Source organism: Azolla caroliniana, unplaced genomic scaffold (genome assembly GCF_043228905.1).
Source record: "Azolla caroliniana isolate FFs.n. ecotype wild unplaced genomic scaffold, voAzoCaro1.0.p SCAF_13, whole genome shotgun sequence".
NCBI lineage: Eukaryota > Viridiplantae > Streptophyta > Polypodiopsida > Salviniales > Salviniaceae > Azolla > Azolla caroliniana.
Window position 1 is genome coordinate 19,540,435 of NW_028230448.1, and position 15,016 is coordinate 19,555,450.

At 37.9% G+C, this 15,016-nt stretch overlaps 2 protein-coding genes across 2 annotated transcripts; both read right to left on the reverse strand.

Moving 5' to 3' along the window:
- Positions 1–3,023: 3,023 nt before the first annotated feature.
- On the reverse strand, positions 3,024–4,237 carry LOC147856562 (uncharacterized). Its single transcript, XM_087328982.1, has one exon. It carries the CDS (start codon positions 4,116–4,118, stop codon positions 3,423–3,425), a length of 696 nt encoding a protein of 231 aa, XP_087185108.1. The 5' UTR covers positions 4,119–4,237; the 3' UTR covers positions 3,024–3,422.
- Positions 4,238–6,812: 2,575 nt separating this feature from the next.
- LOC147856563 (protein IQ-DOMAIN 17-like) lies at positions 6,813–9,842 on the reverse strand. Its single transcript, XM_087329505.1, has 4 exons — positions 9,631–9,842; positions 9,085–9,477; positions 8,175–8,417; positions 6,813–7,673 (listed from the first exon to the last, which is right to left on the reverse strand). The coding sequence occupies exons 1-4, from the start codon at positions 9,748–9,750 to the stop codon at positions 6,939–6,941; spliced, it is 1,491 nt and encodes a 496-aa protein (XP_087185631.1). The 5' UTR covers positions 9,751–9,842; the 3' UTR covers positions 6,813–6,938.
- Positions 9,843–15,016: the final 5,174 nt, after the last annotated feature.

Here is a 15,016-nt window from a genome sequence, read left to right on the forward strand (position 1 = left end):
TATAGATGGCTTCCTTCTTCTTCTTTCTTCTCTATTTTTTTTATCATTAAGTTTATCATTAAGTTGAATGAGAACAAAGAAGAAGAAGAAGTATATGGCTTCCTTCTTCTTTCTTCTCTATTTTTTTTTATCATTAAGTTTTATCTAATTCTTATTGCTAAAAATTGTTAATCAAATATATGAAAACTCCCTCCTCTTTTGGGGAGAACACCTATCAAGTTAGTTGCTCTTCATAAAGTAATGAATTACCTACGGAACCATCGGGAACTATATCATGTCATGTGTGTCGCCCGCCCGCCTGCTTCCGTCGATTGGTTACTCTCAATGTTTCGACATATGCAGAACTGGAGCATCAGAATGGAAATTCCTTTCATTTTTTGCCTGAACAACCCTCTCCTTTCCAAGACCTGATCTCTTCTTAGTTTATTTGCATCATTGCTCATATATGTGGAGCTCTTTAGTTGGACGGTTGTTCAACCTTCACCCTAAAGCTCAAGGTTTGTCAGAGAGATATTTGATGAACATGGGACAATGGTCACCAACCTTGGTACCCTCAGGTGAGAACCCCATCTAGTTTCAAATATCTTCGGGTTGATATGGGCCTCCATGGTACTTGCCACATGGAGCTTTGAGACAATGTCAAAAACACAGATTTCTTCTTACGAAATTTGCTCTTATTTGCCTAGCATCATTACTTGAAAAAAAAAAACTCTCCAATTGGAAGGTTCTTCATAGATCACAATAGTGTTTGAGCTTACTTTGAGACATTTGATAACATCAAACAATAATCACCAATCTCTAGCAAAGATCATGTCCAACTTCAATGTATGCATTTGAGTTTCAGTGAATTCGTTCAAATGTTGCTTGGGTGACATTTCCTTCTATGATCTTTCTTCTATACTTGATAATGCATGTGAAAAATTTTATATCTTACACAAGGATGAAAGTATTCCACCTATAACTGATGAGGATGATTGAATTGGAAAAGAGTCAAATCATTTTGATGAAGAAGAAGCTAATATTTGTTTCTAGTTTACCATGTACATGTATTTTAGAAGCTCGTTCTCATACATATATTTATAAATTGTAACATAAACTTAAAAGCATGCCTTGCATTATGAACTTTGAAGTTCTATGGGGGGGAAAAAAAGTGCAATAATGAAGTCATGAGAGTTTTACGAATGAAATTATTGAAAACTTTCTTTACTATGCATCATCTTATGTTGCATTATGTCTTCATGAGTTTTTAACTATATTATAACTTCTAAGTATTGTTGCAGAATGGTTGAATACATTTTTGCTTAAAATTGGCTCCCATGTACCATTTTTCTATATTCTAAGTGTTCTATGATGGTCACTACTAAAAAAGAACACCAAATTCATTTCCAGAATAAATGTTGCGTATTCCTACTCCCATTGCTGAGTTTATGTCCTCGTTCCAAAAAATACTCATGTTTAGGGCAACAAGTGATATATATTGAGTGTCTTAGAATCTATAATAAGGAGTTATATCACATACTTATGAGAGAAAACTACATTTCCCCAACACTTGATGATGTTGAGCAAGTATGCCCAATCTTGCCAACTCTTATACATGATGTGGCTTTTCTAATATTTTAGCATATCGTAAAATCATATATCTCCAAAATAAAGGTTATGCTAGTGAAGACTTCAAATAACCATACACTATATACATCAATGAACCACTTCAAATTGTAGAAAAGTTCAAATATCTTTGGTCATAAGGTTTCATGTAATCATGGATGGAATCAATATTTCACACCTTTTGAAGGCAAGTAAGAAGGCTTACTATGCATTGGAGAACATATGCAATTGTGGAGAAATCAAATGTTGTGGGTTTTCAAGAAATACCTCGGTCCTCTATGACACTTTGGCAACACTAATGCTTCTCTATTGGATTGATGAATGGGCAATACTAAACCTTAACTCAATTCGCAAAGAGTTTAAAACAGCTTTAAACCACTTAAAAGAAATTCTTTTATCAAGCAACAAACACCATTCGTTACCCTTCTTAAGATCAAATCACTTCACACTAAGATCATGACTATGCCATGAAAAGAGGTCCACACCTAAGGTTCAAAAAACCTCACACATCAAACTTCCTAAAATCACATGGGAAGCAAGTAAAAATGGTGAAAGACACATACAAGCAATAGACTTTTGGGTTCCCAATAGATGCAAGATATAAAAACATGGTAAAAACATGGTTTGGAGAATGGAATGTATAACATTTGTTGCATGATGTGTCGATAAACTCTTCCTTTGAGACTTCTTGCAGAAACTCATGTTCCACATTATATTTACATGTCGCACAACAATCACAATGAGTTCGATGGATTGATAATCAATTGAAGTCAATGAGTGAGGATATGAATAATATGAGGGAGAGATTGCCCATGACTTGTTTTAAGTGTGTTGGATCCGAATTCTAGGGTTTTCAAGTTGCAAAAAGTCATATACAGAGTGAGAAGGGGACCACTTGTCTCACATGAGACTGAGAGGTAGCTAGTACTAATTCCTACTAAAGCTCCCTGATGATACAGCTGGAATGACATGCAAGCAGCACGAATTGTTGAAGTGGCTCAATGCATAACAATCCGTTTGAAAGTGGATAGGATGGATCAACCATGATGAGTTAGAACACTCACATATGAAAAGGGAGCTGATACTGAAATATTATCAAATAGCCATCATAATGTATTACAAATTTGACTTGAAACACATATTTACATAGTTCCAAAGAGAATAAAAGAACATATAAGGCAGTGAATACATGGTGATATATATAGATACAAAGAAATCGAAATGCATACATAGTACATGCACTCCCACATGGCAATGCATAGATAATTCATACACAAATTGTGTGATACACACAAAAGACAAGCACATAGTGATACACACACATGCAAACACATAGTGATGTGCACGTATAATGATATACATACATACATATAGATATTCATTGTGTATAAAAATGCAATGTGCATTCTGAACATGTAGAGACCAATAATAGAACAACTCTAGAAAAAGATAGTAAAAAAGAAAATACAACCTTCTGAACTACATGGCATGTATGTATGGTTGCCATGGACTGGATTTTAGCCCTCAAAACTTTCACCTGAAAAAACCTTGTGCTTTCTTTCACTCAGGGGCTAACAGTGTAACACTGAGAATGTAAAGCAAAGCCAGCCAAATGGATGTAAGGGATAAAATTAATCTGATCCGAACCAACCCAGGGCAGCAAACCTATATTGATTTTGAATTGTCCATAGTTTGTCCATGGTAAAAACATCAAGAGATGGTTAAAACCATATATCCAGACCCAAACATCGGCCTACAGAATCCTTTCCGAACTGCCCCAGCACAAGCCTTGGCGTAACCCAATCCGTCCTAACATTCTACGGACGCAACCTCAAAAGCCCAGCTCTGGCATCATCCAACTCGGGATCTAAACCCAGGGCTCGCTCGTATGACTTCTCGGCATCGGCAAACATCCGGCTCTTCTCTTGGGCCATGCCCAACATACAAAGGACCTTAGGGTTGTCGGGTGAGATATGGAGCGATCTCTCGAAGTCGGAGATGGCCGCAGCCAGAAGTTTCTTCCGGCCGCCACCGCCACCGCCTTTAAAGGTAGCCAGAAGAAGGTCGCCTCGCTTGATGAGAGCATCTGCCAGTTCTGAAGGCGAGAGGGTTGGGGCAATTTCCGGGGAGAGGGCAATATCCATAGATCGCAACGCCTCGTGACCTAACCCTTGTTGGTCGAGAGCCAGGGCTTTCAACACATAGGATGCGGCATCTAGAGGGTCCAGGGAGATAGCTAGGTCTGCCTCTTTGGTTGCTTCTTTGGCCAATGATCGAGCCTCGGGATTATTCGAGGCATTGCGTGCAGAGTGGGAGAGGGATCTGGATCGCGCGAGGAGTTGGGCACCTTTGATGAAATGGCGGCTGGCTATAGATTTCTTCCGGCCTCTCGATCGAGAGGCTCCAAAGATCCTCTTGCTCAGGCTCTGAGCGATCCATATAGCAAAGAGGCCTGTCATCACTGCAAGTGCCTGCATCCAGAACCCATCTACCATGGTCACCATCACCATCATACATAATCTAGATTTTCAGAACACCATAAACCCAATTTTCCTTTCTTCTGCTTCTTGCTTCCTCTTCTTTCTGATTTCTGATTTCTGCTTTCCCCTTTCTGATTTCCTTCTGAGATTGTGAGGAGTTTTAATGGCTTTTCTATGTGGCAGATGGGGCCAATGTGTGGAAGCATTTATCTCATTCACATTATGTGGACCTTCTAACATTTTGGCCATGTCTTTGATCCTTTCACGAGCCCGACAGAAATTCGTGTGTATCTATCTACACCCAGCAAGCGGTGCCACGGACTCTTCGATCAATTCAGTTCTCATCTTCTTCGGGCCACATTGTCCATGGATGGCTATATTTTTGCTCCCTGCAATAGGCCGCCTATCCGATGGGCTTAGGGTTTTAGAGTTTAGGGTTTATCTATGTGACAATTGAACATTCTCTCATCATCGTAGTTCCTTATGAACATGTTTTGGTCATTGGGAACCCTTTTTGTTGTTCATCGCAAACATGTGTCCTTGATCGTGTCAACTTTCTAACAAGCTTTCCAACTCAACTCTATCTCTTAAGCTTGTCCTGGGGCTTCTTCTTTTTTTGTTGCTTGCCTTAATGTGAAGGTGATTTCCATCCACTTTCTACTTTTTTTCTTGAAAACACTTGACCATTTGCTCTTCGAATTGACTTCAAGTTAACAAAGGCACCTCCTTTTATGAAGAATGGTTATGGCTAATCGGACTTATCAACCATTGATGCCCAATGAGTAAGCCCCAAACCGAGTTGATCGAATGAGCATCGTTAGAACCATAAAGTTCTAGTAGTTTGTAAATGGTGGAGCCAAAAAAGAAGTCGAAAAAAATTGTTGCTTTTTTCTTTTCATAAAGAGGATTGGGATATATGTTGATCCCATCAACCTACCACTAATTCAAAAAACCTTTTTGGAGTGATCAAAAATTGAGACGGGACAATGACTACGTTCTAAATTGTATGAGCATGAATGCTTAACATCCCAAAATGCACTATCTATCATAGTTATGCTTCTTATCGTATCAAAACTCTTACCACATCGAGTTAGATGGGCTTTGATGGAGACGGTTTGATGAGGTAAACTACAATGTTTAATGCATTCGCCCAAAATCTTGAGTTGAATCTTGCACGTGTGTGTGTGTGTGTGGAACTAGAATAGTAGGGATTTTAACCTACAATCGGTTTGTTCTAGAAGGATCATATTTAATTTGGTGTTATGTCATGCTCAACTAGGCAAATAACAAACATTAGGTGTGCTTGGATTTCGAGAAACCATGAAAATTTTGTCGAAGGTGAATATGAGAACTCTGTGTGTGTGTGTGTGTGTGTGTGTGTGTGTGTGGAAATAGAATAGTAGGGATTTTAGCCTACAATCGATTTGTTCCAAAAGGATCATATTTAATTTGGTGTTATGTCATGCTCAACTAGGCAAATAACAAACGTTACGTGTGCTTGGATTTCGAAAAACCATGAAAGTCTTGCTGAAGGTGAATATGAGAAGACTACTTTACGTGAATTAAAGATCCACGATGTGTTTTGAAGAGAGGTCAAAGTGTTTGTAAAATGGGTTCTTATGGCATGACCACATACAAATGTCGAAGTGCAATGGATTTTGCATGTTTTTTTTGTTACTTGGGGCAATAAATAATCCATCAAAAAAGACACAATTGTTAAACATAATGGAGCTTAGGTAATGGTCAAGATTATCGATCAAAATTGTCCATTTTAAGACACGTTACAAATGAATCTTTTGGTGGCCTACAACTTTGTGGATCTCACCAAGTAATTGATTATGTTCCCCTATGCCTCTGGTAAACAAATGAGGAAGTATGAAGTCTTGCTAGAGTGGAATTAGCCACATGATTTTGGCACTCCAATAGTGTCATGAAAACTATAGTTGTATTATTATTACTTGGTTGGAACATACAGTTACAAGGGTGTACAAAGGTGCAAAATCACCATCATTAAGAGTGGATAATAGCAAGACAATTGTGACTCAACATATTGCCAATATTTTAGCACATGTCCACATATATTATTAGTAAATGCATTTCAACAAAAGAATGCTTAATGTCTCATTTCAACTCATTCATATCCCATTTTTAGGCATGCAAAAGGGATGCTAAAGACACTCACCCTTACAATGGTCCTACTAGTTTATCATTATTGATAACCATCATCATGAGAATCATATTCAATAAGTTAATCCCATTTTATCTTCCATGAAACTTCTCTAAGTAGCCTTTGCATCCCCATACCCCGTGCAAGTTCCAGATCAGTGTCCAATGTACCAAAGGATGATGGGTCACAAATAGCTATTTACTCCTAACCCATGCTACAACACTCGATAACTTTTCGAACTACTCATCGTTCTACAGCAGCTTCATCTTTAAAACCTAGCTAAATCCACTAGAGAAAATTGGACATGCTTACTCCACCAAAAAATGTGATTGGGTCTTTCAAAATGCCAGACTTCTATGTGCCAACAAGGTTTTCTCTTTCTCTTCCATCAAAACGTGATAAAGGAGTCTTAATGAAGTTGAACCAAAAGAAAATACATGAAACACCACTGCTTGCTTCTCTTTCACTTAGTAGAGTCTAGAAAGAAAGATATGCAAGAGTCAACCTTTACATGCAAACAAGGAAGACTATCATGCCTCTTTTTGAAGCAAACAAAGGACTCAAAACAAGATGTTGGTATCACAATTTTCCATGTATAAATCATCTCCAACAACAATCCCATTAGCAATCTCACTACACATTGTATAGAGCCCATTCTCATTGTCAAAGAATGTGTAAGCCTTTAACTATCTGAAATGACGACGAAAATCACCATTCCAAGAGGCTGATGAATCAAAACTTACTTCATCAAGATATCGACCATACTTCAAGGGTCCAGAGTGTCCTTTCAGGCTAGGGCTTCTTTGAGGACCAAGTGGTCTAGTTGATTTCAAGGGGCATGGAAATGACAATCTTTTTTTTGCAAAGGATATTGACTCCTCTTGAGTATCAGGCCTTTGTTTTGGTGTACTTTGAGATCTCACTTTTGCTTTCGATGATCGTGTAGTGGCCATGTAGTTGGGAAGTGTAGAAAAGCTCATGAGACTTTCATCATCTCGTACTGAAGAGCTCCCAACACTATGCCTTGAGCTGAACCTTGTAGGCGCCGAAACTAAAGAGGGTGTGTTCCTTCCATCGTCATCAAAATTCCGGCTGCTTCGAGGACTATCTGATCGTCCATTGTTCGGGATCGGACGGTTCATAGATGGAGTGTTCGGTGAATGACTATAACTAGGCTGCCTTGAGAGCCTAGTCACGATATGTCCTACAGTGTGATTCTTTACACTATTTGCCCTCATAATATCTTCAATGTTCTTCTTGGTATACGGAACCTCTAACACATCTTTCTCTATGGCATGACCATCCCAAGATCTCCCTACCATCCATCTGTCCAACCAGCTCCACTCCGGTTGAGCATTATTACATTGCTCGCTTCGCAAACATGTAGTGTTATAATCGTGGTTTGCTCCCGGTTTCAAAGGCTAAAAACAAAAGAAGAATGTGTTAAAATCATCATAGAAAAACACCATGCACAAATGAAAGAAGCCTTTTTTACATTCAACAATGGGGATCTTGCACTAACTCCGATTTTGAAACAAAGTTACAAGTACTTGTTCAAATTGTACCAAAAGAGGCCTTCTCCATTCAATAATGTGGATCTCACACTAACTCCAATTTGAGCAAAATTACAAGTTCTTCATATTGTAATGAAAGAGGAGGCATTTTCATTCAACAATGTGTATCTCACACTAACTCAAATTTAAGAAAATTGGCAAATGCTTCTTCATGTTATCATAATAATGGAAGAAGAGATATCATAAACCATAGGTCTAATGCCCATGACATCGTTATCCATAATCCATGTGGATAAAGGCCATCCAACCATAAGCAAGCATGTCTATCTCTTAGCTTTAACATTGACTCCAAATCAAGGTTATATGTCTTGTGATACAAGCATAACACACAAGGGAAAGAGTTATTACCATAGAGGATCTTCTACAGGCAGAATCATTTTGTTTCTTCTGTTTGTGCCAGAGCTCCTCTTGGGTGTGTACTATATGCCTCTCGTCCGACATCTTCGATCTTCGTTCCCGCACTCGTGCTTGAGCGCGTACGAGAGCTTGCATACACCGCAATGTTTCTGTTGCTTGACGTCGCACTGAATGCCCGCGAACAAGGGCCTGTAGTCTCACCAGACTTTTTAAAGCTCGGAGAGCCCTGCGAGCCTAATATACAGAGAAGTAGGCAATGTTTCAGCCTTGTGGCCTCAGCTTTGATCACCATAAGTGAATGTATGTGTGTATGTATGTGTATATGTCTGTCTGTCTGTCTGTCTGTCTGTCTGTATGTATGTATGTATGTATGTATGTATGGATGGATGGATGGATGAAAGGATGCATGTATGTCTGTATGTCTGTATGTATGTATGTGTGTGTATGTATGTATGTCTGTATGTCTGTATGTCTGTATGTCTGTATGTATGTATGTATGTATGTATGTATCTATGTATCTATGTATCTATGTATGTATGTATGTATGTATGTATGTATGTATGTATGTGTGTCTGTCTGTCTGTCTGTCTGTCTGTATGTATGTATGTATGTATGTATGTATGTATGTATGTATGTATGTATGTATGTGTGTATGTATGTGTGTGTGTGTGTGTGTGTGTCTGTATGTATGTATGTATGTATGTATGTATGTATGTATGTATGTATGTATGTATGTATGTATGTATGTATGTATGTATGTATGTATGTATGTATGTATGTATGTATGTATGTATGTATGTATGTATGTATGTATGTATGTATGTATGTATGTATGTATGTATGTATGTATGTATGTATGTATGTATGTATGTATGTAGTGTTAGGTTCTAGGTACATTTACCAGATAGCCACGAAAAGCCGCCTGAATTTTGACAGCTGCGCGATCTTCTTTGCTGCGTACACCATAGCTGAAGGAGCCTCGAGAACGACCTCCTGTCAGCCTTACTACTTCTGCAGCAGCCTGAGCAGCTACAACGGCAGCCTGGGCAGCTGCGGCCGTTGCTTCAGCCACTGCCATTGCATGCTTCTTCTCCTCTTCTTCTTCCTCTGAGTTATATATCATGTTCTGGTTCTTTTTCTTCATTACTGACAAAGGAAGAAACCTCTCATTTTTACTTTCCCTCGCTTGATCTGAAGCATCCTCTTGCAGTGCCCTCGTGCATTTCTCTTCCTCTGATGATTCCTTCACTAATAGTGTCCTTCTCACTGTCCATCTACTCCTCTTCTCCTTACTCTGAACAGAAGAATTACAGAGATTTTTATGTTCAGATCTAGGTTTGAAACATCAGGGGACATACAAGCAAAAGCCCGCATTTTATTTCCCACAGAGAAACAATGCATAAATCAAGAGCTCCAAGGGAACTGAGAGGCAGAGAGTGCAAAGTACCTGTGGATCTGTGTTGTTGAGCTGCTTAGCTTCTTTGTCTGGATCTTTGGACGGTGAGAATGCTTTCTTCACAGCAGTGAACCAGCTACTACTACTACTACTACTACCTTTCTTCCCCATCTAATTCTTCTCAGAGAGACATGAAAGGGGGAGCAGGAGCAGGAGCAGGAGCAGGAGGAACAGAGTACTAGCAAGTAGTAGCTTTCCAGCAGACACAAACAGAGAGAGAGAGGAAGTAGCTTTCTTCAGTGATAGTTCCATAAATTTATAAAACTATGCCTATGATCTATCTGTCATTTAGCATGTATATACATATATATATATATATATACACATTATAATATATACATATATATAATAGTATATATATGTATATATGTACATATTATAATGTGTGTGTATATATATATATATATATATGTATATACATATATATAGATTATTGGTTGGGAAGAGAATGTTTGAGAGGAGGGGGCATGGCATTACTTTAGGTCAAAACATAAGTGGCTCCATGGATCTCATGATTATATTGAGAGATCTCGTGTGTTTTCGCCTGTTCTTTCGCATCATTCCTTCCATCGATTCTCTCCTTAGAAGACGTTAATATTTCTTTCTTTCTCTCTCTCAAAACTCCACCACCACCCCCCCCCCCCCCGCCTCGGGCATCTCTGTTACAGGACTGTTTTTTTGCCACTGAATCCTCGGTCGTGCTGTTGTTTGAGATGAAGTACTTATCGGGTTCTGCAGGAACAGTTTGCGTATTGTTGTCCATCGGAGAATCCTCCGAGAAACTTGGAAACTTACAAAACGTTGGCATGGTGTGAGTATGTATGGGTGCGTGTGCGCACGCATGTGACAATGGCTCGGCTTTTTCATGACCATTCCATGTGTCGACATGGGCATACCTCAACTTGGTTCCCTTCATTTGGAGGATGAGTGAGGTTGGCATGGCATTCAATTTCCACTACTATTGATGTCTCACCTTTCTCGCTAACTAGTGATAGTGAAGAACTGCCACACCATAGCCATGTAGGCTCCTCGCTAGAGTTTGTCACCTATGTTATATTAATTGGATCTCTCATTGATATCATAGCCCAATGTTGGCCTACGATTTATATGTCATTGAATCAAATGATGTTATCTTCGTGGACACATATGATCTTGCTACATCATAGTAGCTTAGAATTGTAGTAAGCGAACATTGAAGGGAAAATATTTCGCGTGCCCCTTGTATAATGGATAACATCAACATTACTCCTTATTCCTAAATATTCCTAGTACCTACATACCCTTGGTCAACAAGTAGAAAAAACCATTTATGGGTTTCATTAACTGATTGTATGGATCAATCCAATATTTCATCAAATATATAAGACATTAATATTTTAGATTCTATATTTAACTAAACGCAATGATCTCCATTTTAGGCTTTTTGGGGCAAAGTTTAGAGAAATGAAGGTATGAATGAGACTTTAGAAATTGGCATAAAAAGAAGGGTAATTAATGCCATATAGGAGCTATTGTGATTGCTAACACCAAAACACACAAAGCATTTCCCTTCCAAAAGTTAATTGTTGAACATCAATATATGATGATAACCGAGGAGTTTCATGACCAAAGAGATTTGTTTGTTGATAATCGGGTTGGTTGTTTGCCTGAATCCTTCATACAAATTTGGGCTTGCAACATTTTGCCACACCTATGGGATAGCTTCCATAAAGCGACAAACAAAAACCTACATTATGGTAACCCAAATACCTCTTGTTTTGGCAATAGCATGAGGGCATACAAAAGTGAAATTTCAATTACATGGGTGCCTATGACATTCATTATTTGGCCGTTAGCTTTGTGCCAAAAACAAGTTCCCATATATATGACTTCACACAAAGGTCTCAATGAAGGGGTGAAGTCGTGTTGACTCTAACCTTCCTAGGGTACCCCTCTTTATTGGCATACACTTGGGATAATGTAGGTGTGTCCAATCTTCGTCCATGTGATTGTTCTTATCTTAGTGTACTTTGTGTATCCACTTTGCACAATTTGACCCGAATTGATTGATATTTGTGCACAAGATAGATGTAATACATAGCATATAAAGTTTTATTATATATCTAAATAGGAAGAAGGGTTTAATACATTAATGATCTTTACGGAACCCAAAAATGTTTGTTTTGGGAATCTAGGACATCTATGTTGGCAACGACCATTGAAATAGAGAATTAGTTTTGTGGGGAGAAGTGTGAGTTTTGCTGAATATGGTTGAACTTTGATGTACTTTGTTTGCTAACTAATGTGAAGAGTGGTTTTTTGAAAAAATAAAATAAAATGGATATGTTATGTTATAACATGACTAATGCAATTACCTTTACTTCTTCGTTTTCTTTTCCTGTTTTGGGGCTTGGTTGCAATGATCAAGATATTGCCTTTTGCTTTTACTCCCTACCCCATTTTGTGTCTTTTGTTGCTGTGTCTTTCTTTCCTCCTCACTCTTGATTATTTCCTTCATTCTCATCCTTTAGTTCATCCATTCTTGCTTTAATCACAACAATATCATTATCATCAAATAAATCATCGTTGTATACCACATTCACATAATTATTCACATTCCTTTATCAAGGTTTTGGACACCTCACTCTGTAATCACAAAACGTTAAATAGGTAAAGCCACAAATCCCCCCGAAATGGGCGAAGAAGACGAGAGCAAAAAAAGAAAGAGGTATAAGTAAATGTATCGTCTTGATTGAACAATGGGTTAATTAGTTTCATTTGGTTGTAATGGGAATTCTTTTATAGACTTTTGGACCTATCCCTATTTATTTGTAAGGTGAATTCACACATCCTTCATATATTGACATTTCATATCTCAAAGTATTATCTCTACATATTAACATGTCCACATTCTTATGTGAGGTATTATCTCCACATGTTAACATGTCCACATTCTTACTCAAGTTATTGTCTCTGCATACTAACATGTTCACATTCTTATGTGGAAACTTAGCATATAATAGGATTCACATGAGTGCTCAACTAGGGATTTTAACATATTAAAATATTTATGTAGCTTATTTTAACCAATGCTAGGAATTTATAGACGAGAGGATCTGCAATTAGAGACCTCATTATAGGATGTTGCCCCTTCGAGGGGTTTTGGGGCTATTGTCCTAAATTCTAATCACGTGTGAATACATTGGCAACTAATGTTAGGTGACCTACTAAAGGTAGAATACATATTAACGGAGATATTAATCAATGAGTTTAAGATACCGATGGGAAAGTGCAAACTCCTTTATGGTAAATTTGTAAATTAATAATTTGAAAATATGAGGGAGGGAGTCGACGGTTGGTGCTATTGTCCTAGTTTCTAATCACATGCAAACATATAAGAAACTTATGTTAGGTGACCTACTAAAGTTTTAGATCACATAATAATTGATATATTCACAGACCTACCAATGGGAAATTGAAAACTTATTTTAAGAAGATTGTAAACTAAGTAAAAAAAATTGCTCATATTTGGCATGAAGATAAGTAAACCATGACCCACCCCATTGGAACTTTCGGATGCATGTTGACTTAGGCTCTATTATATATTACCCAATATGGTGTTGTAGCCTAATAAACTTAACTATTGCCAAGCTCAAGTTAGCTACATGGTTGGCCTCCTCAATTGGTTCATGTGAGTGTTGTGTAACATGTATTTGGGATTACAATAAGCCTGTGCTACAATATGTCATTGGCCCTGGTGATTGCGACATCTTCTATGAAGCGGGGTTCCTATACACTTTCCAATTGGATCATGGTTGTCATTAGTACCAAAGGAGCAAGTCTATAGGCAAGAAAAGGGGTAAGGGGGAAAAAACTATTGCTATGTATCTTGTGAAAAGTCACAAATAATGGAGTATAAAATCCACTTCTTTTGCGTGCTTCTTCCGTTTATCACTTTTGATCTAGAGCTTTAGTATTTTGTATGTATGTATGTATAATGTCTCTAAACAAAAACAAACACACATATCATAATTAAACTTTGACCTTCACCCCAAGCAAAGCTTAAAACAACCACACACACTAAGTTTCAACTCTTCCCAATATAGTCATATCCCCCATGCCCTAGAAACTTCCCTAAGTTTCATGCGTGTTGATCCCTAAGCCAATAGAGTTAAAATACACCATCACAATAATCATTTTGATCACTTTCAAGCAATTGCATCCAATAAGCAAGTGGATGGGACTACATATTGGTCCCTAGGCCATCACACAATGTCATAACTAAATTGGTTTTGACTCTTCACAATAACTCCTGGTCATGGTCAATGAAGTTTTAGTGGTTAAGGTTAGTAATGAGCAACCTTAGTTAAGACAAAAAAGCATGTCTAAGTTATCACATTTCAACCCATTTGTTGCGTTTGGTATCTTCTTTCTATCATCCCTATGTTGTAAAATGCACACCGAGGATGAATGATACTTCACGTCATGCACAACATCTTCAAGAGAATGCCAATAATGTTATGGCCATGTATGATTGCCATATGCTAAAGCACCAACCTAATCACGTGCTTTCAAGAGGCAAACAAAATTCACTCGAGTTATGTGTATTTGACTTTTACGTTCTTCGAAGAGAAAAGTAAGTATTGAGTTATATCACAATCATTGAGACCCAACTTTACATGCATTATTTCTAGGATTTGACGAGACTATGATAATTGTACAGACCGTGAATGCACATGAAATATGTGCTCTAATGTTTTCACCGAATTTGTTGTGGTATAGAATGTAAAGTACTAATGAAATAGAGTCATGGGTGCTACCATGACAGTGATAGGTAGATAGATATATGTATAGTATTTGATGCAAGAGAGATTCAAACTTGGGCACATAGCTATTTTTCTCATTAAGGTTGCCATAACAATATCTATGAAAAGTGATAGCCTCTCTCTCATTTTCCCCTCGAGTCTAATTTCACCTCAAAAGCAAAAATTCTTAGTGAAACCAAGTAGAGTTAAAATACACCATCATAATAATAATTTTGATCGCTTTGCAAGCAATTGTATCTAAGAAGCAAATGGGTGGACTCAAGTTGTATACTCTCTCTCTCTTGTGAAAACACACAATTATATTAATAAATGTGTTTTATACTTACAATGGGTGTCACGATGGAGTATGGTTGTCCTAGCCCCTTACGACTTGTAGCTCATAACACACAAAGTTTGCACTTATTTGTAGAGTTTGCATGTCGAGATACCAACACTTTACCCATTTGACTCATCAAAATTGGTAAAAGTGGTCATAAAAACGCATTCTTACAATCCACTGTTACCTAATTTGGGCATTCTTGTTTCAATAAAGGATGATAGTCCACTACGGGGGACTATTACATCAGATGCAC